The following is a 24,586-nucleotide window of genomic DNA, read 5'->3' on the forward strand; positions in this document are numbered from 1 at the left end:
AATATACTTAGTTACACATGTGCTTTTCATGCTATGACAAATCTGCTGTGAAAACCTCCAACTGCACAGGTTATCTCTCGCACACATTCTTAAATCAGCTCAGACGAACAATGGCAAACGAATGACATTGTAAACTATTGAAAGAACCATTACTACCCCTAATGACTGCTAATCATTTAGCATTTTGTGGCAGTCAGTCCTGCAGGGAAAAAAACATGCATTCCAGTCTACATTCCAGCTCCGCTTGGCTCTTCAGCTCTCCTTCACAAAACCACAGGACCTTCACATGAGCACAAAGGATTTCTTTGAATGCTTAAGTCTGAGAACAGAGACATTAGGGCCGAGGAGCCTTCCTCAGCTGATTGGCCCTGTGCTGGCCATGAGCCATTATGACACTAGACCCACATGATAATAATCAATGCAATACACAAAGTAATAGGTTGAAATTACATAAATATGATGTATATTCTGACCAGATGGTAAGTTTCATGGGCTATGTGCAGAATCCAACCTGTTAAGGTTCATTCATTTCATGAGATCTAAAATATCCTGTCCACCTTGCTTCTTCCAGCTGATGTCACAGCCAACAGCTTGTCCGATTGGTTGAGACCAGGGCCCGCCAGCTGTTTGTAATCAGCAGCATTTGGGAGTCAGGAGGATCACATGACACCCTGGAGGCACACATGCACACACAGATATATACATATAGAGTGCAGTGCATCTTTAACCTCGTAGCCCTTCCCACAGGCTACTCCTTTGCGGTCGGGATCACCTCCAGATGTGCACACTGTGTTCTCACCTCAGGATAAAAACCGGGGGAGGGGTGCGGCAGCACCATTAGGGAGGGGATAGTCCAATGAAAATGGAAACATCTCCAAGATGTTGAGAAGAGGGTAAAAGAGAGAGGAAGAAGATTTAGACACAGCATATGTGGGATCAGCGTTTATCTTTCTTAAAATGATGAATCTTGAATTTAAAATAAATATTAGGAAGGAAAAGTCCTCACAGGAAGGGTCTTCTTGAGTGGATTGTGACTCTTCTGCCCCCTTGTGGTATAACTTATTAAATACATTAAAGTGCATTAATGCTCACACATGTAAACACATTCAGTGGAGTGTTTCTCTCAAATTATGTAACCAAACAACATGATGCAATAACTGAAACAGCTCAAGTCGTTTCAACTGTAATCATTTATTTTTCATTTTTCCATAATCAAAAATTAAATTACATATACATACATATAAAACATGTAGAATAATTTTGCTCCAGACTTATCATTCAGTGGTTGAAGAGACAAGGCATTGCTCTTTCTATGGCTCCAAGACTATAGGATTAAGGTTACAGCAGTACAGGTGCTCTTCTCCCTGAAAGCCTCCCTGCTTTCTAACATTTACTCTTTTCATCTTTTATCCTCTTCCTCCTCTGTCGAGCTGACCTTGTCCTTGAAACAGACACAAGCATTGTCTTATATTCACCAGAAGGACACAGCCTCACACAGTGCACAGTTGTCACTTTTATCTACACATAGAAATGAAGTAGAGATACAGGCAGAAGAGGATTTGAAACATGGGTCTCCTGCTTTATCTTTCTGCGACAAAGAAATTGTATAGTTATTGTACAAAATGGGATCAGGAAATGATGTTTTATCAACAGCCTGCGCCTCAATAATGGCTTTTAAAAGGTCTGTTTTTGGTCAGATGTCAGGTGGTAAAAATGGCAGCACAACAGGAAATGGTTATGTATTCTATGACAGACACTCGTACAGCACACACAGTATATTTATACTCACATCCATCGAAATCTGTGACCTCTGTTGGTCGCATTTATATGCAGTAAACCTACAGTATACTGAAGGCATTTAACTGTATGTGTACCATACATTCACATATACATTAATAAGTTGAAAATCAAGTTTAAGACACATGATGCTCATTAAAATTACTTTAACAATTGCTTAATAATGACGTTTTTTCTGTAAGCACATCTACAGTCGTTGAACTCTGATGTTTAAGTGTTTTTCACAATTTGGTCTGGTCCATTATGGAAGCGTTTCATATATTTTTTCCTCAATTGACACATTATTTCATGTGATTTAGAATACATATTTACACAATGAATAATATTTAGTCATGCCATTCATTAGTTTAGTTATGGGTCCTCAGACACACAATCACTATTCACATTCAAAAGTCTGACAGTCAAAGCAGAAGTTCTTTACAGCAAACACAAAACTTTCACACATGTCTCGGAGGAGGTATTACTGCATGTGACGTTACAGTAATAGATTACTGTACTTTGCATTAAAGTCGCTTGAATAAAAACGATGGGAACAATGGAGGAAGAAGCCTTGAAAATGGTTGTAGAACAGTTCATTGATATTCAACCAGACAGTAAAACAAGTTTAAAATCATTTTATAAACACATGAATCCATCAATAGTGGGTCAGATATTGTATATGGATCATTTTGTAATAAATTAATTTATTCATTCTTTGATATTTAACCTTAGAGGAAAGATTCACCTGTAAGGGTTTGATTCTGAGATAAGTCTTTGGGGTGTCTCGTTGGCCTAAGTGTTTAAAGGTCCCATATTATGCTCATTTTCAGGTTCAGGTTTTATTTTGGGTGTTTACATGCTTTAATGTTAAAAAAACATTATTTTTCTCATACTGTCTCATGACTGTAGCACCTTGGCCTCCCTCTGTCTGACCGCTCCGTTTTAGTGCCTGTCTCTTTAAGGCCCCCCTCCCAAAAAGCACAGTCTGCTCTGATTGGTCAGCTCTCGCAGGTCTGAGCAGGCAACGTCCACCTTGTTGCCGCCCTTAGCTCTGCAGTTGTTTTTACCACCACGGTTTGGCTGAGGGCAGTGACTGTATAGTTGTGACAAGCCCTGATGGCTCGTTTGAAGGCACAGTTTCTGAACGGCTGTGCGTTTTGATACTTTCACAGTATTTATGTAGCACCACGACCTGCTTTATAATCACAAAAGAAGGACAAACACATTCTTCTTCACCATTAATCTATTCGATACATTCAGTGACCAGTAGGGCAGAACGATTTGGGAAAAAACCGATGTGCGATGTTTTGGTTTTTTTAAGTCAAGCTTCAGTTCAGTATTCACTGTGTAATAGATTTGTTGCACATCTGTCTCTTCGAAGCCGAAATATTACTACCGCCTTTCTTTGTTACTAAATTGTCCAAAGCTGGATCAGAGGACACTATTTTTCCTCACCAAAAAATCTTAAGTTTTTCTTGGGTTTCACGTGTTGGCTGATGTGTTAAACAAAACTTACATAGTCTCACTTTAATACGCTGTAATTGCAACGTCCAGGGCTAGAGTCTGTGATGATGAGTCTTTTATCAATCCATCTTTTTATTGTCCAATTAAATATCAATCAGTTATTGATTTAGAGCAGTTTCAAGGCTCTCTCCTCCATCGAGAACAAAAGGTTGTGACAATCGCAGTTGTATTAGACAAACTCTTGATGTCTCCCATTAGAGCTCTCTGCTCTCGTTGTAATAACCTTTGAAGTTATTGTATTGAATTCATTCATATAAGTACATTTTTCATGTGCTGCGTTCTTCAGCCTTTCTCTTCGCTCATCTTGTTTATTACATATATATACATAAAGCAAAGAGAACACATTTCATTTTTATATCTAAAAATATTATTGTAATAAATAATAAATAAGTATTAAATTATTGTTTAATTGCTTGATAGATCTCTTGAAAATAAAATATATAATTTTATCTACAGAAAGTGCAACTACAAAGAAAGTATTACTTAAGGTCTTTCTTTCACTCCATAATCTCTCTGCTCCCTTTGGCTCTAAAGACCACTGCCAGATGTGACTCTGCTAATAGAAAATGAAGGGGAGCACAATACAGAAGAACCTTCAGACAATGTCAAGATATCTTCTCTCAATTGTGCAAAATTGTTCCGATTTTTTTTCTATTTCACTCAGGGATGGATAAAAAGATTTTTACTGGCACAAAAGAACCCGGATACATAAAGAGTTGCAGTAAGGTCAATTTGACTTGGATTTTGGGTGAATTATTGCTTAAAAGAAAAAGCCCCCCCTCCCCCAACGAAAAAACAAAATAGGTATTATTTTCCTGATACTTAAAGGGACACACACATGCTCTCTCTCGCACAAAATCAGACACACTCACACACACACACACACAATTTTATCTGCTCTGGTTTTCCCTGACCTGACGTCATCCAAAGTGCCTTGCAGGAGCATTCATGAACATCGTCTGAGGTAAAGAAATAAGACACTGTACTAACACATGACAACGATTCTGTAAGAACAACCTCCATCCCACACAATCATTAGTTCAAAGACAAACGTCCATAAAGGGAAAAAGATTACGCCTCAAAAAACACACATTACTGATGTCACCGCTTCAACTGAAGTGGGTCTATTAACATTTACAGTTTTCAGTTTACATCATCACACAAAACCGACACAAAGTTTTATGCCCCCAAAAGAGGATTTGTCTATGTATTACTGAACCTGCAATGTACTATATTTCTAAAATCTACTAAATAATCGACCATATCATCACTATTAGAAAAAAAACAAAACAGTAATGGCACATTAAATAAAAAGACCCTAGTAGATTTGAGGATTGACAACTGATAAACCTACTTAGATTATTAAAAAAAACCTGGTTTGTTTTCAAAGGAGCATTTACACTCCATCGTATAGCCCAGCTAAGTGTACAGTAGAGGTGGGAAACCTGGGTGTTTTTTCTGATGTACGGGTGAAAAACAGGAGTTGAGAGGTTGGTGGTGTTGTTATATGTGTATGTGTGTATGTGTGTGTGTGTGTGTGTGAACTTCTATCTTTGTGAGCACCAGCAGTGGATGACATAACTACTCATATTTAGAGTAGGTCACATGTAGTTTTTCTTTAAGTTCCCCTCAGCTTTGGGGAACTTTATAGCTTATTTCAACTCATTTTTTTCATTTTCTGGCCCTGGCAACTTTACTGTGTTACTGTGTTGGAGCATTGGGCGCCAAAAGAGCCAGATGTTTCCTCCAGGGGCTGGTGGAGACTAAAAATAGAGAGAAAAAAAGTGGGTAAATTGTTTAAAAAAAAAATTCATCAGCAGGGCAGAAACATGGAAAATAGTATTGCTGCACATCTGCTGGATGTGTAAATAAGTAATCGTTTGAAAACAAGTTGGAAATATTAACATTTAAGGTGATAATATGCGCATGTTGGGTTTGGAGTTTAGAAGTAGCCAAACAAATATATAAATTATTGCAGATTAAAATCGGTAGGAACATTTATTTGGGTACACCCTAAACTATTGCAGTTGTAAGACTCTCCTCTTTAATTTAAATGTCTTAGACAAGCAAATAGAAACGCAACAGTGCCACTAACTCCATCTTTCGAAATGACCATAAAATGAAATCTTTTCAAAAACAGTTTAATTAAAAACCGAACATTAAAACTGTCACGATCCAGGGCTGCATCAGTTAGTTGTACCTAATGAACTGGCAACTGGGCATCCTGGTTTACATGGCTGCAAGGGTTCATTTTACAGCTATGGTTGGATCTAGTGTTGAACAGGAGAATTTACAATGGGCTGTTTCGTTGATGTTGGGCAGTAAACTGGTATTTATAGACAAGCGACAGCTGTGTCACCGTGAGCTAAAAACAAACCAGCCTGACTTTTTGGGTGACGTTTTTGGAGATAAACCTGTGACACTGAATCACTGACTGACAAGCTGGCGTGTTCTTAGTCTGTTTGCGATGTTAAATCCAGGTGAGGTTTAAATAAATGCATGGCTCTCAGCTGTGAATCAGCAAATGTACCCATATCTCAGTGAAATCACTGAGGATGCCAGCAGCTGTCACTGTGTCCTCCTAACATTATTTACTGTGACTGTGAATGGAGCGGCTCCAGGATTTGTCTCCAGATTACATTATCAGAGATTGCGTCATTGCTCTGTACAAAAATTCGATACTATCTGTGATTGCTGTACCAAGAGAGTGCTTTAAAGTTTCATCCTTTATATCATCCTTCAACCTCACAACTATGATGGGAAGCCAAAGGTTGTGTACAGGCCAGAACTTATCACAAAGTATTATAATCATCATCATATTATAATACAAGTCTAAAAGGTTATTAAGATGGTTGAGATCAGGGTTTTCCACTGGTCAACTGGTTAATTAAGATGTCCAAAGTTGGTGCTAAATTCAAGGGGTCAGAGTTAGGTTTTGGTTCTAGTCCTCACAAAGATAGAAGTTCATGTGTATGTCTTTATCTGTTTGTTTTGTGGTATTTGTTTGCGGGTAGCTGGTAGAAATCATCGACACTTGTTTCTTTATGCACTGAAGAAACTGACGGCCAAAGCAGCCAAATCTCATCATGCCCTGTGGTCCAGAACTACAGTCATTTGACACAGCTGAGTCTGCCAGGACGGTGGACATCCTACTCGTCTATGAACGCGATCCCTTCAATCCTGCAGAAAGTGCATACAAAATTGGAGTTAATACGGCACAGAGTACAGTTTGGGTGTTTGCAATAACAAGTTGGAGTGACAATTGGAAAAGCACAAAAGAAGCGAGCGACCAGCATGTGTAGAGTGAATATTTTCAGGTGACAGGGGTGAGGAAAAAGAGGGTTGTGGCCTTGCCTTCTTAGCAGCCACAGGACGAGTGTCCTTTTGATTGGAGTTGAGGGATTTCCACACAGTGGTTTTAGACATTTCATCAGATATATTTATATCAGAGGGGTCACACCTGAGGAGCAGCGAGAGGAAATGGAGGATGAGAGCAAAAAGGTATAAGGGATAAGGTGGAGGGTTATTTGAGGAGGTCCCAGCATGTTAGATTCACAGGGTGCACTTAAAAAAAGGCCACCACACGCAAACAAGACAAGCATACATACAGATAAACAGGAGGTTGAAACGTTTATCTCATAATCTTACCACTCAGATCATCTGATGCCCATCCTGTCCTTTTTACGTGTATGTGTACTCACCTGGGGTCATGTGCTTTCGGGGTCTGAACAGGCTTGCTGCTCTCCATGGGAATCTGAACACTATCTTCTTTATCTCCACCGAGCATAACCTCTGACTCCTAAAAGACACACACAGTCCCCACAGTCAGTATGTGCATGTATGTTTATTTTTATCTGTACATTTCGTGATTCCATCTACACTACCTCTTCTATTTTTTTGGAGGCATCATCAAGGTTTTTCTTCTTCCATTCAGGCATTAAGTCATCCAGGTAACTTAGCTCTCTCTTAGAGAAGCACAAGTCCAGCAGCTTGCGGACGAAAACCAGAGCCAGCACCTGCAGGCACAGGAGGACAATTTTTTTTTTTATTATTTAAAAGCAAGACGTGAAGAGGCTGATGAACAGAGAAAGAGGATGTTATTGATGGTCAACTCACCATCATCGGGAAGACGATAGCGGCGGGCGACGTCTTGATAACCCAGAGCAGCACCAGACAGGTTAGCTGGGTGACAGTGAACAGGTGTACCTTCCTCAGGGGGACGTGGCGCAGGTAGATGAAGTCTGGCTGGTGCTTCGCTGGCATGCCGAACAGCTTCAGACGGTCAAAGAACTGAGACAATGATGAAGAGGAAGGTCAGGAAGTTAGAGAGCAATGAGAGAAATAAATTAATGATGGAGGTGCAGATGGTAAATATGGCAAGAGAAAGTAAGTGATTATGGCTGACAAATTTAATTAGATTGTTCTGTCAGGCCTCACTGAATTGCAACAGTATTAATTAGATCAGGAGAGGGCATAACAGGGAAAGGCCATTTAATTAGTGGCTGGGATGAGGGGGCAAGAGAGCAACTTTAATATTTTTGTGTTTGAATGACTCCAGCTGATGTAACAAGTACCAATATAAAAAAGGGTGGAATCATATAGTTCAAATGCCAATGTGAATAAGCATCTTGCAAACTAAGTTTTGGACGGTAGAAAAATCATTATCCCATTGAAAGGCAGGGGGCGGCAAAGTCAGAGATTTTTCAAATTTACACATGATGCAGGATAATATCGGCACATCAGCGGTATGGGCCGATAAAGGCTCTAAAATGAATTATTGGCATTGGCCGGAAATTTCTGTTGATATGATGATGTCTTATTTTATCCACTCAGTGTGTAGATATTGAGAAACATTGTGTGTCTGTATCTTCCAGTGGGCCATCACAATAAGGCAAAATAGGCATAATATGTTAATTCCAGTACAGGAGAGGCTTGATGTTCTCTGCAATTTGGTGAATGAAATATCTGCATACATATCTCCATCAGCAAATCGGCGAATTGGATTGAGTTGGAAAATATCAGCACATATCCGCTAACAGCGAAAATCCCTGATCTTCACCATTTTATCATCTAATGCTGCTGAATCACAGGTATACAGTATCAGATTGTACATTACCTGGATGCCTTTTAATGAAGAGACTCCCATGTAAAGGAAAACACCATACAACACCGGCATAGGAATGAACTGGAAAAAGAAAACAACATACATGAGTTAACTTTTTGCATTCTCACTATTTCGTGCTCTCACTCCGCTGACTAAATGTCCCAGCCGGGGGGGGGGCAGCATTGCACAGCCTGTCTGACTAACCTGCAGGGCTCCAGTCATGAAAACAGAGCAGCCCATGAGCAGGAAGATGACCAGGCCAGTGAACCTCTGCTCTCTGATGCCCAGGAAGCGAGGCTGCTCTCCTGGAGCCGAGCTCTCCGACTCCAGCTTAAGGCTGTTGACGTGAGAGATGGACAGGACCGTGGCTGCTACGAACCAGGGCAAGCCCATGATGGAGCACACTGCCAGCATCACCCCGACCATCAGAAGGTCCAGATGGTACCCACAGCCCTTCTGCATACCAGGGAGAAAGACAGGTAGGTATAACTAGGGCTGTGTTCTTCAGCTGGAAACAGAGAGATGTACGTTGGTTCATACGGCAGCTGCATGATCTGAATGTTCAGATTTCTTCTTACCAGCAGTTTGTGCTCTTTGCGGTTGATGATGACGGCAGTTATCTGCTGGTCCATGAAGATGAGGATGGTGCAGAGAAGAGCAGGAATAGAAGCAGCCAGGACTGTCCACCATGGGTTGCGTCCTATTGGATTGATCAACCAACCTCTGTCGTCTCTGGTAGGCTGAAGGGTCCCATTAAAGAGGAATGAGGCCGTGAATCAACCATTAAAGAGGAATGAGGCCGTGAATCAACCATAACCATGTAGAAATGTATATCAATGTCCTACTTATTATCATCATTTCCTCTATACCTGGAATTTGCTGGGGACCTTTAACTTCTGCGAGGGCACTCCAATGACATAGTCGAGCAGAACCATGACGGCGATGGTGAGGAACACTGCAAAGTCGCTGATCATGGACCGCACCTGGGCACAGGAGAAAACAACACTCAAGGTAATCGGTGGTTACTTATGTGGCGTGTCTGGTAGCTTAGTGAGCAGCCATATTGGTTGATTACCTTGGTGGGGAAATAACGACTGGTCTTGAATTGTTTGAGGAAGGCGGACATGAAGAAGGTTGAGAAGAACAAGATGGTGGACCAGAAGAGAACGTCTGGGGTGTACGGGCCGTGGTGACCACATGCCGACCCAACAAATTGTCCCTGCAGATTCAGGCACTCCTGTAGATTTCATGTAGATTCATGGAGGTTGTATTAGGACAAATCAGCCTCAAGACAATAAACTAAAGACCGTTTTATCTAAATCATCTGACAGACAAGAAAGAGTCTGCAAGACAACAAGACAAGACTTTGGTGTGCTCAGTTATACACACGGCAGTGAAAGGTTAATGGATTGTCTGTTTGCGAAGGTTCTTAAGAAAGATTAACTGCTCAAGGGAGGGTGATGGGGTTAGTTGAATGTTATCAGAAGTAAACACTTGTTTCCACATAGGTGTGTTACCTTGACAGTAAGGTTGGTCCAGGATACAGCAGAGGCTGTGATGTTTCTCTCACTCCACATCTCTATGGTTTTATTACTGGGATTATCAGGTTCTGCACACCTACAGCTGCAGAGAGAGAGAGAGTGACAGGCAGACAGAGTGTGGCTGTCAGTGGTTGACTAAAAAGGACAGGCTTGCGTGCTTTTATCAGTAAAATTAGGCCCGACATGAACTGCATGCAGGGATGTGATGGAGGCTTTAAGATAAGAGTAGGAAGGAAGAGACAACGAGGAGTTACATAGTGAGGAGATGCTTACACAGAGAGAATGACAGCTACACAGAATGTTCTCACAGAAAAATGAGAAATTGAACATGCAGGTGGAGGTGTAAGGAAACCAGCAGAGACATTTTTGTACGTACTACGCCAGTGTTAGTTTGTCGAGATCGCTGTGTGCATTGAAGGGGTAGACTTCTCCCAGGTGGAAGAGCTTCTCCAGAGCCTCGTAGATGAAGATGAGGCAGATGAGGGCGGCAAAAGCCTCCTCTGTGAACCGAGTGATGTAGCACACCAGAGAGCTGGCATCTGTCGCAACCAGTATCAAACACAGCAGGGCCGTCCACAGGCCGATGCAAGTCCTCAGCGACAGATAGGACAGGTCGTAGTCCCTGATGTGACCGGACAGGAGAAGAGGAGAGGGAATAAGTAATCAGCTTGATAAAACAAATGTCAGGGCAGTGATGATAAATATGTCGCAGATACCCCCTTTTCCACCAGAGACAAGCTGGTGGAAAAGGGGCTAAAGAGGTTGTTTGAATACGTACTTGCAGAACTTGAAGAGGATTTTCTCAAAAACCAGCACAGGACCTGTGCTGCCAAGAATGGTGAGAGGCTGACCAGCAAATATAGAGTAGGCTACTCCAGTCATAGACGCACCCAGTAAGGACTCTATGGCACTCTGGAGCACATGGTAGAAATACAGAGAGGTACAGTACATTATTGACTAACATGCTGTATTCATAATATTCTAATCACAGTGAAGTGTGTGCGTACGGTGTTTGCTTCTGTCTGAGTGTGTGTCTGAGTGCCCTCTTACAATGCGTCCCTCTGTCGCCTCCCCAAGCAGTCCTCCAAAGGTGATGACAGGAGACATGCAGGCACAGTACAGGAAGAGGAAGGAGGCCACGCACTGGAGGCTCATGCCATCCTTAAAGTCACTCAGATAGAACGGAGCTTTCCTCTTGATGTCCAGTATCAGACCACCAAACAACCTGATCACAGCACGCAACAAAAGAAAAGATGAGAGGAAAAAGTCAGTCTAGTATGGAAAGTTTATTTCATTGTTAAAGGAATATGAAAATGGAAATGGAAAAATCAAGGATGTCATTGTTGATTTTAACCAATGAAAATTGGTTGGAGGTGGAGCAAGTGTGCAAAACTTCGCAAAAATCGAACAAGGTGTGAGAGTTTTTCATCGCCTAGCCTGATCAGACAACCTGATGTTTGCTCCAATTAGGAAGCACTGTCTTCTGCCTTTAGTTATATAGGTAGCAAACAGAAAAGTGGTAGCAATCTTCTCATATATCCAAATCTCAACAAGACAGCTGCAACTGTTTCCTTACGGGGAAACTGATTAACAACTAATCCTTTTCAATAAGTAGACCAATCCAACATTTAAGAGATGATAAACAAAAAGTACAAATATAATTTCATGTTAGCTCTGTAAAAAAACAACTGAACAAGCGCACAGAAAAATCAAAACAAATAAAAACCTTTTTCTAGGGTCTCTGTAGTGAATTTCAGCTCTTCTAATGTGCATCATGTTGGCATTTTAAAGACTACTCCTGCACTAAGTGGATAATCAAAGGCCCTACACAGCCACAGTCCTCCCACACAGGTGTTCTCACTCACATCTCCCTTACTTGTCCTTCTGCCTCTGTTATTGACAGTGGTGGACAGTAACGAAGTAAATTTACTTGAGTACTGTACTTAAGTACAGTTTTTGAGTATCTGTACTTTACTTGAGTATTATTTTGGGGGTATACTTTTACTTTCACTCCACTACATTTGAAGGACAAATATTGTACTTTTTACTCCACTACATTTCTATTGATGCTCTCGTTACTCGCTACTTTTGATCTTACGTCAGCTGATGAATTTTTTTTAATTTTTTTTTGCAAAATTCAGAGAAAATAAACTGTTTCTGCTGATTCGCGTATGGTTTGTCTTAGCCGTATTGCCGTACCTGTACTACGTCATGAGCACCCGTGGCCTTATCTCAAACCCATGTTTGAGATTTTTGTCACAAAAACTGATTCGTTTCAGTTTAAATGTTGGTTGTGCTTACCGCGGACCAATTATATCACAGACTACAAAGACTCGTCTTCCAACCGGAAAAAGCACGTCGCGGTATGTAAAGTAGCTACTAACGTTAGCTAGCTTAAAGTGAAACTCTCGCCAAAAAGCAACCGAGGCTTTATTTATGATTGGGTATGAGTCAAACCTTCACGTACAAGCACACTCATGACCAAAGAGGCACTTTTAAGATTTACCGTAGTTTCGTTTTGGGGCAAGCTCATTTTGAACGGGAGTACATGGGGCATACCACGACGGCATCAAAATGTCTATTTTTAGACCACTAAGAAGGCTCCACACATCATGAAACTTTACTGGTAGCATCACCAGGGTCTCTACTCATGACACGAGCAGTAAGAACATTGTTTGTGTACACAAAGTGTGTGAAAAAGACGGTTTTGAACTACTTACGCTTAGCTACTGGGACTCCGGCGCGCCGCCGCCATTCCAGGCAAAAAGTGTCGATCTCCGAGTGCGGCCATCATGACGGAGAGTAACGGTGGGACGCTCCTCGGGCTTATTTCCAGATGAATTCGCGGATAATTCGTTGTTCTGTCGTTAGTCAAAAGCAACAACATGGACGTCAGTGTTGCTTTTGACTAACATGATGGCCGCACTCGGAGATCGACACTTTTTGCCTGGAATGGCGGCGGCGCGCCGGAGTCCCAGTAGCTAAGCGTAAGTAGTTCAAAACCGTCTTTTTCACACACTTTGTGTACACAAACAATGTTCTTACTGCTCGTGTCATGAGTAGAGACCCTGGTGATGCTACCAGTAAAGTTTCATGATGTGTGGAGCCTTCTTAGTGGTCTAAAAATAGACATTTTGATGCCGTCGTGGTATGCCCCATGTACTCCCGTTCAAAATGAGCTTGCCCCAAAACGAAACTACGGTAAATCTTAAAAGTGCCTCTTTGGTCATGAGTGTGCTTGTACGTGAAGGTTTGACTCATACCCAATCATAAATAAAGCCTCGGTTGCTTTTTGGCGAGAGTTTCACTTTAATGTTTGTGAAAGAGAGAGAGTGTGTGCGTGTGTGTGTGTGTGTGTGAGAGAGAGAGAGAGAGAGAGAGAGAGAGTGGGTGTGCACGCGTTAGTGAGGTGCGGCTGTCTTTGATGTGGGTTATCCGGCTCATTTTTGGCTATGATGTATGATATAAGTAAAGTAAACTAGCCAATAAGTTGTTTATCTGTAAATGTCAATATAAGTTCTTGTAGTGCCTGCATCTACATCTTTTTTATGTAGAGAAAGCATGGATGTCAGATGCAAAAATATACTGAACTGACCACAGCTGTCTGCAATATATTTCATTTGTTGATGAATGCAGCTGAGTCTGTGTTCTGAGGCTTCTTGCCTTTATTTGCTTATTTTTGAGCTATAAACACGTCTGTAGCAGAATCGCATCAGTGTATTGTATAATGACATTAAGCTACTTTCCTTTCCTGTATTTCCTGAGATATTTTTAAAATACTTTTACTTAAGTAATTTTTTAAACAAATACTTTAGTACTTTTACTTAAGTAATATTTTGACTAAGCTACTTTTACTTGTATTGGAGTAATATTTGACAAGGAGTATCTGTACTTTTACTCAAGTAGTGAAGTTGTGTACTCTGTCCACCTCTGGTTATTGATAAATTGAGTCTGGTGACCTTTCCAGTATAGCTCCACTTGTGCAGAGGTATCATCAGCCAGACTAACAAAACACATGTGGATGTGTACCCCTATTACAGATTAATTTATCGGCATGGTTTAACCATGTTTCACATCCAACTTCACCCAAAACAACTGATGGATGTTGTCAGAAGCGTGCTCTCCTGCACCTTTAACTGCACCCATCAGTGATGTCACAGTATCCTGGAGTGCACTTCTACATCACTGCATTTCAGCAAGAAGCAAGATTTTCAGAGGATTCTCACTGACTTTTTAAGAAATAAAGTGAAGAATGTTTTGGTGCGTGTTTGTCTTTCACGCTGTCACACTTGGCCACTGTGACTGTCACTTGTATGCAACAAACATGCTTGAGAGTGTTAAACTCGCCCCAGGCTTCCACACATCAATTCAGAAAACATAACAAGTTCTGTTTTCATGACAGCTTGTCTTGATATTCACTGCTTGTTGGGTGTAAAATCTTTCTTTTTGACATCTGAATCGGGCGTCTCTATTTATGTATAGCACACGTTACTGAAGCAACGAGCCTGTGTAAGACAGCTCACCTTCCAGTTCTCTGCAGCTCTGGCCCGTGGTGCTCAGCATGTAGCTCTTCCTCTACCTGGTAGGTTGTGCCATTAGGGACTCCGGGCATCTTCCTCTTCTCCTGCAGGCATCCAATAACAGTCCAGGAACAGACAATAATCAAGAAAACATCAGTCCACTTTACAGCCACTGTTGCTTGTTGCAGCTAAAATTCACAACTGAAACATAAAATCTGTGTCACTGTGGCTGCGTACCTGAGATGGGACATTCTTTGGGGGCTCGATGCGGATGGAGGGGTCCCACTCTCCCGGCGGTAGGACCGTCACCTGGTCCAGGAACTCATCTATTCCAGCCAGCAGGTCACTTCTGTCCTTTGCCTTGTAAGCTACATCATGGAAGATCTGGTCCAGAGAAGAACAGAGGGCACTTAGTGGCCTGCCTTTGCAAGACAGATGTTGGAATTGGATTTATTCTGTGATGGCTTCCAAAGCTAGATTTTAATTGACGGAGCGTTCTTACTTCATCTGTCATGATGGTTGCCATTGAGCGTCCAATTTCGTGGTATTGTTGAGCCTTTCCATCTGGGCCCAGGAGAATGAAGAGGAACCTGATATTTGTCAGCAGATGAGTTAGAGTAGTGTTACTCCTTCCTGGATTATTGAATTTACATAATTCGATTTTACATTAAAACCATTGTTTATGTATCTGCAAACAGCAGTGGACGTCTACCTGGTAGGTATGGGAACCTCAGTGAGTCCAGTGAGCAGCACAGCTGGGGAGAGGCGGACAAAGGCCACGATGGGCCTCTCCAGGAAGTCCAGTTCTCCCACCAGTACATTAGAGGCCTCTGCACCCTCTGGGATCTTCTTCATGAAATGCATGTCCACCTGGTGAGACGAGGAAGAAGTTAATATAAGAATACGAAAAAGAAAACTGCATCCCCTACAACCTGTAGCTTCATTACCAACAGTGCAAAAATACATGTTTTCTCTTAAAGATCTCTCCAGGACTATTACACTTTACTATAGAAGCCCATGTTTGCCAATGTAATGCAAATAATAGAGTTGGATTTTGAAAATAATGACATAGTTTCCAAAATAATGAGAAAATGTATCACATGTACCAAGAGAAAGCTTAGCAGATCCAAATGAATACCCTCACAGGGTCTGGATTCATAATCCATGTCTAAATGAGACCTCATGGTGTCCATTTGGATCTGTTAAGTTTTGTCTCACCCACTTGCTTCTGATGCTTTTGCTCAAATGTGAAGACAACACAATGCACATTTTGAGAATATTACTGATTATATATTTATAAATGTATTCTGATTCTGAGATAATAAGATAATAAGTCTTTATTTCAATAAAGTTACTCCTTATAATGACTTTCACATTGGCAGAAATGGGCTTCCATACTGTAAAGGCATGCACTCAAAATCCCAGGTGGAAGTTAATGTCTTAATGGAAGCTTTTATCTCCGTCCTACGTGGCTGTGCTTTACAGTCCTGCAGTGATGTACTTTGATCTAATGCAGTTCTCCTGCTGTTTCCTAGGGGGCACTACGTGACCTAGTTGATGATGTTGACAGCACATTGAACACTGATTACAGTTCATGGGTAGAGCTGATAGAGTACGATCTCACCCTGCTGTTGTCAGTAGCCACACTCTGCTGTGTCCTTTACAGCATCTATTCATACATGTAAACAGTGTGCACTGAGAAACTGCACAGATTTATGAGAAAAAAGCTTGTTTGTGTACCTTGCTGAGGTCCACCTGGGTGCTGTCCTGTCCACCACCATTCTTCGCTGGGTCTGTAGCTGGCGGAGGCTGGGGAGATGTGGCTGACCCTGGAGAGAGAGAGAGAACCGGAGTCAGTACATATATTTGTTGGTCTGCCAAAGTGCAAGGCTGCCAATATGTCACCCGTTTGCTCAGGAATGGCGAAATGGTTTTTGGCATTCAGTGACACCGTTTAGAGATGTGTCTGTGTGTCTGTCTGTTACTTTGTTTTGCTGCTTTCAGTCTCTTCTCGTCTACTTTTGCTCTAACGTTTCTCCATCCATCATTCTAAAAAGTAAATCTTATGTAATCTTATATTAAACATATCTCCGACTAAAAAAATTCAAATTCAACTCATTAATAAACATTTTACACTGATTTTGTAGCCAGATGTACAAACGTAATTATAGTTTGAATGCCACCTGTCAGATGGGGCTCTGACTGTTTGCGGGTTCCCTCGGCGATGGAGCGCACGATGGGGATCAGGTTCTTCTTCTTCTCGTTCTGGTGGTGATGCCTCTTGAGCAGAGCCTCTCGCACCTTCACTCTCACGCTGTCGTCCAGCTCGTTGGACGCCTCCTGGTGGTCCAGAACCATGTCTGCAACACAGGAACAAAGAAAGACACACGCTTGTGTTACTGAAATCAGACTTTTTCAGATTAATGGAATCAGACAGCTTTTATTAGTAGAGTACGTATGTGTTTGTGCTACTATGACCAGAAATTGTATTCATTTATACTCACTGAGCCCTATGCACAAAAAAGAGGGCCCTCCTTGGGCTAATTGCTGTCGTTAAAAAGTTGTAATCTTCTCTGACATCAGTCAATATCTAAAGGCACAGTGCTGAATAGAAAGTGTGTGTTACAGGGGGAAGGTCAATAAGTGTCCGACACATGTGGTCATGTGGGACTGCAGAGAATAATCAGCAGCCCTCCACCTCTCTCTCTCTCTCTCTCTCTCTCTCTCTCTCTCTCTTAGTCCTTTCTTTTTCAGACCAACTTGCTGAGTCAGCACTGGATCCCTCCTTCCTTCTTTCCCTTTCTCCTCCACACTCAATCAAACTACACAACACACATACTCTCACACACACACTGCGGTGCCTGCATTCATTCCCAGCACACTTCAAGGCCAGCGCTAATGTGTCGAGCTCAGCGTCAGTATAATCAGCCATGTTAATAAGGACAGTGACGAGAGAACATCACAACGGAGTCTGAAATTAGATCAAAAATCGGAAACGGCACATCTAATGTAGCTTCCACTCACACTTCACAGACTTACGATGGATCACGTTCCTTCTAATGTGAGACTGCAGCAACAGCTCTGCCTTCTCCAGTGTATCACTTGACAGATGTCCATCAGTTAAGAAAACAAGACACTTCCAGTCATAGACCTGCTGTGTGCCTCCTCCTTTATTGTTCTGCACACGTTGTTAGAGTTAATTAACAGTTACTGGTACTTTTAATTAAGCCAGCTACACTTTAAAAGAATTTTAGAGTTGTCAGTCAAATGTCAGACTTTTTAAAATCAGACTCTGGTGTCATACGAGTATGTTACTAAAAGTTTCATCATTGATTTTTCCAATACACAAATAAATTGAATTATTTCGACACCCGAGTGGTGTATTGAGCAAAGAGAATGACCTTAAACCTCACCATCTGTGCAATGTTTGATTTTCCATATTGCTATTTCCTATTATTTTGACATTTTCAGGTCAAGTCTAAATGCATTAGACTCTGGAAATCCATCCTACAGTTACTTGGGTCTGCAGATGATAATAATTGTGCTTCATTGAGGCCTTCTTCATATGTCATGTCGGTCTTACTCGCACCGATTCAAATAAAGTGTTACCGCGTTTTCTGTTACATTAGTTTGGTCTCAGTTGGCCACATTTCCAAAATAATCAAGTGAATAAATAAAGAGTCTCCATCTCTTCTACCATCTTGGCTGCCGTTGGGAGTCCAGGTGCTGCTGGCAGGAGTCATATGGAGAAGAGAGGGAAGAAGAGGAGGAATGATTGGAGGAAACACGGCTGTAAACCTGTCACAATCTGACAATGGGGATGTCTGACTGATGGTGAGCCTTGAACCATGTGATCTTCTTTGTGTGTGCGTGTGTGTGTGTGTGTGTGTGTGTGAGTGATCGACAGGAACGTGAAACATAATTTGAAAACAATTCTTTTGCATTTATGTAAATCTGTTCAATAACCAAACTGCCGTCGACTGTAGTGAGGAGTGCTGAACCACCGTGTGTTCATTTGTGTGTGATTGTTTGCATTCATATATAAATCATTTACCTGCCCGTCGGATTTAAAACCGTTGTCATTCATTCACTCAGTCAGGGTCACGCTTATCCAGTCATGTGCTCCCATGCAAATGAAGGGTGCAGAGTTAATTGCACACTTGGATGCAAATGACTTTGAAGCATGGCAGCAGCTTTATCTAATTCTGGATTTAAATGCAAATCAGGTTCGGCAGAAGTTCAGCTGCACTATTCCGGTCAAACACAACCAACGAGCAGCCACACTGAGCCTTTAGTTTTGTGCTTGATTATGTTGACATCACAAGAGAGCCACGTAAAGTCGGTTTAGACTATTCTATGACCGACAACTTGAGTCTGTGTCTTTGTGTGTTTGTTTCTGCATCCAGACAGACGATGACTCTCCCCTCAGGCCTCCACTGTATGTGTGTCTCCTCTCTAAGGGAGATAAACGGATTTGTAGCACACATCCAGTGGGCATCTCAGCTGAGATATAGAGCCTGTTTTATATCAACAAAGTTCAAATTGACTCAAGGACATGGCCAGGAAGTGACTGAAGAGAGTGGGACAGAGAAAGACAGGAAAATAACCTGTGAAATCATAAATCCATTTAAAGAAGCGACACAAGTCACTTGCACTGATGATTTCAAAACTGCTCTCTTGCAACATCCTTATAAAAAAATGCCTTTTTCTCTCAGGATGGATCGCACTCTGCTGCTGAGATATTAATATGCGCAAGATTGAAGAATTCTCACCAGCAATCTCTTCGATGCAGTCAGCGTGCATGTCGAGTAACACGCTGCCATTGATGAGGCAACTGCGGAGCTCAAACAGGCTGTGGAGGGAGAGAGTGGCGACGTAGGGCTTGCTCCACCTCTCCCCGCCGTCCTCCACGTCTTCCTCAAACTTCAGCCACCTGCGAGGTGAAGACGAGGTGAATTGATGACTTGGTTTTTAAGTAGGAGTAGATGTGAGGTACAGTAATATGACTTTTATCATTTCACTTTAGCAAATGCATTACAACTTAAAGGTGCAATATGTGAGAATTTTAGTGAAAACATTAAAAAAATAGCGGAAATTATCAACAGAATAGGAAGACATAACAGTTTTGTTGTTATGTGTGTCTATGTTTTGTGTTGCAGGGATATGTATTGAAGTAAATATGTTAACAAGCTAGATCCTGGCCAGTTTGTACCTCTAGAGGTGATAGTCCATAGTAACCAACAGTAAGTGCTGTAGTGGTGAATCGTTAGCTTGGTTGCACAATTAAAGGCTGTAAATCAATGTAATGTAATCAGTGTGCTTCAGTCCCTTTTTTCCTTTGAACATTGTGGTTGACATATTTCCTCAGAGATTGTTCTGACAAATATATCAGCCACACAGCATGAAGGAAAGGTCTGACATTAGCATGTGAAACTAAGATTTGGCCTTTGACCTGCTTTTTGTCGCTCTTCCCTGTGGAGCTGTGAGCAAACCGACCACAAAATGATCCACTAAGCTTTAAATGCAACTACCACTTGTACACTGGTCCCTCTCAGTAACAGTGCAGCTGTAGAGCTGCCGGCTTGTGACAAGCTTTACTGCCTAGCATTGTTGCCAACCGCTCCCCGAGGAGATCCTGACCTGGCTGTTTCCTTCCACTCAGCATCCTTGCCTTCCCTCACACAGATCTCATCCAGCTCAGTGAACAGCTCGTGGGCCACATGTTCTGCATCCTCCTCTGTGCCCAGAATGAACTGGACCCGCTGGGACGGCGTGTCTGATGAAGTGAGAGGATGTGAGGGAGGAACGAGGGGTGAACTCTGGTTCTCAGAAACAAACACAACACTTACTTACTTTGTCAGTACATGCCTTTAAATGATAACTGGGTCCACACACATTGAGACAAACCTACTAAAGCACACACATGCAACATGCTGATTAGTTCCTGTTCTTTGGTGACTAATTACTGTGCTGGTCAATTTTAGCCTGGAGTGCTCCGTGTGTGTGTGTGTGTGTGTGTGTGTGTGTGTGTGTAGTGACCAAAGTATTGACTTTGTTTCACAGCCATCATCTCCTCTGCAGGAGGTGGACGTGCAAGTGTGCATGCATGTTCTACACTGAGCCATTGTGTATTTTCTTTGCTCTCTCTGACAGTTAAATGTTTGGATGAGCCTTGAAAAACGCTGGATTTGAAAAAGTTAAAGACACTGTAGCCTAAGAAGAGGTTTCGTGTTTGTTACCATGACTGGAGGTGGTCGTCTCAGTTTCCTCGCTCTGTTGCGTTGCGAGGCTTCCTGCCCTTCTGTCTCTCTTGCGGTGCCGGGAGCCGTGGGGCTTGTGGTGACGATGGCTCTGCCTGGGCATCCGAACCCCCACAAACAGAGTCCTGTGGCCTGTGAGAGACGCATGTTATATAGCTCTCATACAGAAACAGTGTCATTATTTACAACGGAATAAAGATGCCAACGTGTTGCTGTAATATCACCACTATTACCTGTTTTTCTAACAAAAAATAATTGAACAGAAAACATTTGGTGATGTAAAAGATTTTGAAGAGTTCAGTGATTGCACCTTCAATAAATAGAGAATAATTTAAATGTAATAATGAATGAGGCCCTGAGTTGTCGGCAGCCTTGTTGAACTGTGTATATTCAAATATACTGAAAGAAGGAGAAGATCTAGTGCGACCAAAGAGGCAACAAACTGTTTTCTGTTTCAAGTTTCTTCTATTTAAAGTTATCTGACAAAGGTTTCAACTCGAACGTCATTCCTGTCATTGAATACTTTTTTCTTTTTGCCCTTGAGAGTGCTGTGGGCTGCACCTTTAGAAAGTACAAACAAATGTTGCACACTGTGACTCCATGAGCATTTTCCTTTATGAGGTTTCCGCCCTGAGGCCTTCTTCAAGATCAACAACCTTGAGCGGCACCTTTACCAAATGTTTTCATCACAGGCTTTTCTTTCAGTTTCTTGTCAACTTACAAGAACAAAACAGGCATAAAGCATTATTACCTTTTACATTTTGTTCCTTTGAAATTGTGTCTGTGCTTAGTCTACAGTAGTGAAGTAGTCTATACAGTTGTTTTTGTCACAGTCCTTTTGTTCATTATATGTGTGTTTTGGATGTTCTCTAGCTCTTTGTGGTGTCCTCACCAGTCTGCTTTCCCTCCATACCTGTGCTACCTTCATTAGCTCTTCCCTGTTTGTAGTGGTTTTCCATTCATTTCCCTCACCTGTGTTTCTCCGCCACTCTCCACCTGCACCTCATCCCCTCGTTAGTTTAATTGCATTTAAGTCCAGCCTTTTGTTCAGTCTTTGTTGAGTTATATGCTGAGTTTCCATGATCCTGCTGTTGATTATCATTGAGCCTTTTCTTTGTGTTTCCCTGATGTTTCTTGGTGTTTGCCTGTTCCTTGTGTTGCCGTGACCAACAATAAAACTTCGTCCATTGTTCTCCCTGCCTGCTGTCTGGTGCAGTTGGGTCCACCTTCTCTACTTCACAGTGACACAGTTAATTTGCAGTTTGGTTGTTTGTTTGTTTTTTGTTCATGTGACTACAGACAGCATACTTTCACAAATCGGACAATCAGACTGCTTCAAAGCTGACACATTTTGTGTGTGAGCACACTGGGTATTCGGGGGGGGGGGGGGGCTTAAAGAGACAGGAGCTAAGACAGAGCGTTTCAGACAGAGGGAGAATACAGTGCTGCAACACTGGACGGTATGAGAAAACTGATGTGTTTTGAGCATTAAAACATGTAAACCTATTCTAGTTGTAACCCAAATTAAAATTATGAACCTGAAAATGAGCATAATTTGTCTCCTTTAAAATCATAATTGGCTGAGGATGAAACTGACATCTTCCCGTGGTCCATGTGGAACAGCTGAAAGAGGCGGGAACTGTTCAGAGCTGGATAAGCAGCACTGTGGTCACTCAGCTCAGGTGGTTAAGGTGACTGTGAGGGTGAGGGGTTGGCCCGACGCTCCACTGAGAGAACCAGGCTTCCTGTCTCACATTATAGTCTCAATCACTGTCATTTCTAATTATCATCAGTGGATTCAGTGCTGGATGCAACATGCTGTGATGACAAGAGACTGGGTGCAGGTGACACCAACAGTAATGGAGTTTGATTTCAAGCAGAAACCTCTAAAGTTAAAGAATTAAAACAGTTAAATTGATCAGAAATAATTAAAGCGTTGTTCAAAGAAAAACACTGAGCTGCAGCCTAGCTTTCATCTCTGAACATGTTATTATCCTTCCAGGAAAGCGACCGACACACACACACACACACACACACACACACACACACACACACACACACACACACACCTGTCTCCTCTCAGTGATGACAGATCCCCCCACAAACTTCCTCAGGTTCATTATTAATGTTCAAGGAGACAACACAACATCCCTGTGTCCAAAAATAACTCCCACTGTAAATTATCTGCAGAGCCACACACACACACACACACACAAACACACACACAAACTGTAGAAAACATCAGTCCATCACATTGTTTGCTCTAAAACATGTATGACACTCATGGGAGATCGTCTGCAGTCCAGTTACTTTTCTTGCTGTCAAATTAGGACGTAATACTTCTACTCCACTAAACTTTAGCACATGTACTGCACTTTTTATTTTACTGGTGATGGAGACAATTACATTAGAAATGCAAATTTTGCATTCAAACCATCTGTTGAGCTCATAAACATTCCATTGATGGAAAGTGTTTTTGAGTGTTATAATGTCGAAACCAATTTTCTCTCGCTGCAAACTGCAGCTGTGAGGGTTATTGAAAGTCGGGGAAAGGAGCGCAATTTACTGTGCAAATTATGTTGCCAACCAATGGACAATTTTGTTGAAGCTGAAAATTAACAAATAATGGCGTTCTGCTGTGCAAATGGAGAGATGTCTAGGCCTGCTGAACTTTGAGGAAAGGCAGCGGAGCCAAATTCATACAGAGAATGTGATTGGATGGGGTAATTCAACACTAAATCGGTTGCACAATTGTTTGAAAGCGTGCTGCTCCTCAATCACTGATATAACAACAGAACCTGGGATTGGAGTGGTGACAGGTGTGCAACATGGCTGAACCAACGGAGAGCAGAGCATCAGCTGCAGGGTTGGATTAAGCTGACAATAAAGAAGAAGATCTCAAAGTTGTCCCTCCAGTTTACAGTCTTTTGTATCTATGTCACTGACATACTGTGCCATAACAATAAAAATGTTTATGTTATAATATTTTGGGGCATTTTGTGCTTTTATTCTGATAGTGATGGCTGGCGATAAAGACAGGAAAGAGAGAGAGAGAATGGCGGCAGGTCAGAATCGAAGCTGACCACGAGTTTTTGCTCTTTCAGTTCAGCCCACCAGATTTTGCCACGATTTAAATCAGCCAATCGTGTCGTTGCTGTTAAACTTTAACACTGTTCTCCTCTCTGCTGGTGTCTGTTGTCATTTCTGTGCAAAATCTTTGCACCACCCCATTCACCTCTAGCTCATCATATCCAGCATCCTGATTAAGCACATTTTTCTTCATCCCATCCATCAGGGGGTTTCCTTCACTACTCACAGCTTCACCTTCCCACTCAAGATATAATGGATGTCACGATGGAGATTAATCTCTTAGATTAATCTTAAAGACACATTTTTCTCATCTGAATGTGCACATGGCATAAAAATGTGATTCATTCACCCAGAATGAAGTCTCTCCGGACTGAACATTAAGTAAAAGGTTTCCCTGCTACAGGTTACTCACTTTCTAGTTCCTCCTTCTCATAGTGGATGTTGAGCACTGAGCTGGTGCCTCCCTGGTCGACCACCACCTCCTCATCTGGCCTCTGTTGAGCACACAGAAGACATGCAAATGTAAAGTTACTGTAGTGATGTTCAGTGCAGATAATATGTCTCTCTACAACACCCGCTGTCTCTGGCAGCCATATTGTTCTAGTGGAAAAGTTCAACATTGTAGAACACCTTCAACTTTTGAATATCAGCCGGTGAAAGGAAACCTGAAAGGTCAGTAAGTCCAGAAGTATCCTGTTGAACACAGACTATACTGACACTGTAACAGAGCCACTAATTGGCCAAACTGGAAGGAGCTCTTAAACAAAGAGC

The 24,586-nt window shown here is 41.9% G+C and overlaps 1 protein-coding gene across 1 annotated transcript in view; it reads right to left on the minus strand.

The window, feature by feature from the left end:
* Positions 1–1,172: 1,172 nt before the first annotated feature.
* slc4a8 (solute carrier family 4 member 8) overlaps positions 1,173–24,586 on the minus strand; it is a 35,769-nt gene continuing 12,355 nt past the window's right edge. The window contains exons 2-25 of the mRNA XM_084349181.1: positions 24,228–24,309; positions 20,705–20,857; positions 20,106–20,241; positions 19,238–19,398; positions 16,649–16,825; positions 16,206–16,294; positions 15,178–15,335; positions 14,968–15,055; positions 14,703–14,849; positions 14,469–14,569; positions 10,996–11,170; positions 10,724–10,857; positions 10,322–10,567; positions 9,922–10,027; positions 9,480–9,641; positions 9,274–9,387; positions 8,983–9,144; positions 8,609–8,860; positions 8,417–8,485; positions 7,417–7,590; positions 7,185–7,316; positions 7,002–7,099; positions 6,655–6,760; positions 1,173–6,480 (exon numbers count right to left, since the gene is read on the minus strand). Of these exons, the coding sequence (XP_084205307.1) occupies positions 6,475–6,480; positions 6,655–6,760; positions 7,002–7,099; positions 7,185–7,316; positions 7,417–7,590; positions 8,417–8,485; positions 8,609–8,860; positions 8,983–9,144; positions 9,274–9,387; positions 9,480–9,641; positions 9,922–10,027; positions 10,322–10,567; positions 10,724–10,857; positions 10,996–11,170; positions 14,469–14,569; positions 14,703–14,849; positions 14,968–15,055; positions 15,178–15,335; positions 16,206–16,294; positions 16,649–16,825; positions 19,238–19,398; positions 20,106–20,241; positions 20,705–20,857; positions 24,228–24,309 (3,228 nt within the window). The 3' untranslated portion in view covers positions 1,173–6,474. The remainder of the gene's footprint in view (positions 6,481–6,654; positions 6,761–7,001; positions 7,100–7,184; positions 7,317–7,416; positions 7,591–8,416; positions 8,486–8,608; positions 8,861–8,982; positions 9,145–9,273; positions 9,388–9,479; positions 9,642–9,921; positions 10,028–10,321; positions 10,568–10,723; positions 10,858–10,995; positions 11,171–14,468; positions 14,570–14,702; positions 14,850–14,967; positions 15,056–15,177; positions 15,336–16,205; positions 16,295–16,648; positions 16,826–19,237; positions 19,399–20,105; positions 20,242–20,704; positions 20,858–24,227; positions 24,310–24,586) is intronic.

This window comes from Pagrus pagrus (assembly GCF_965226575.1).
Source record: "Pagrus pagrus genome assembly, chromosome: 3".
Classification (NCBI taxonomy): domain Eukaryota; kingdom Metazoa; phylum Chordata; class Actinopteri; order Spariformes; family Sparidae; genus Pagrus; species Pagrus pagrus.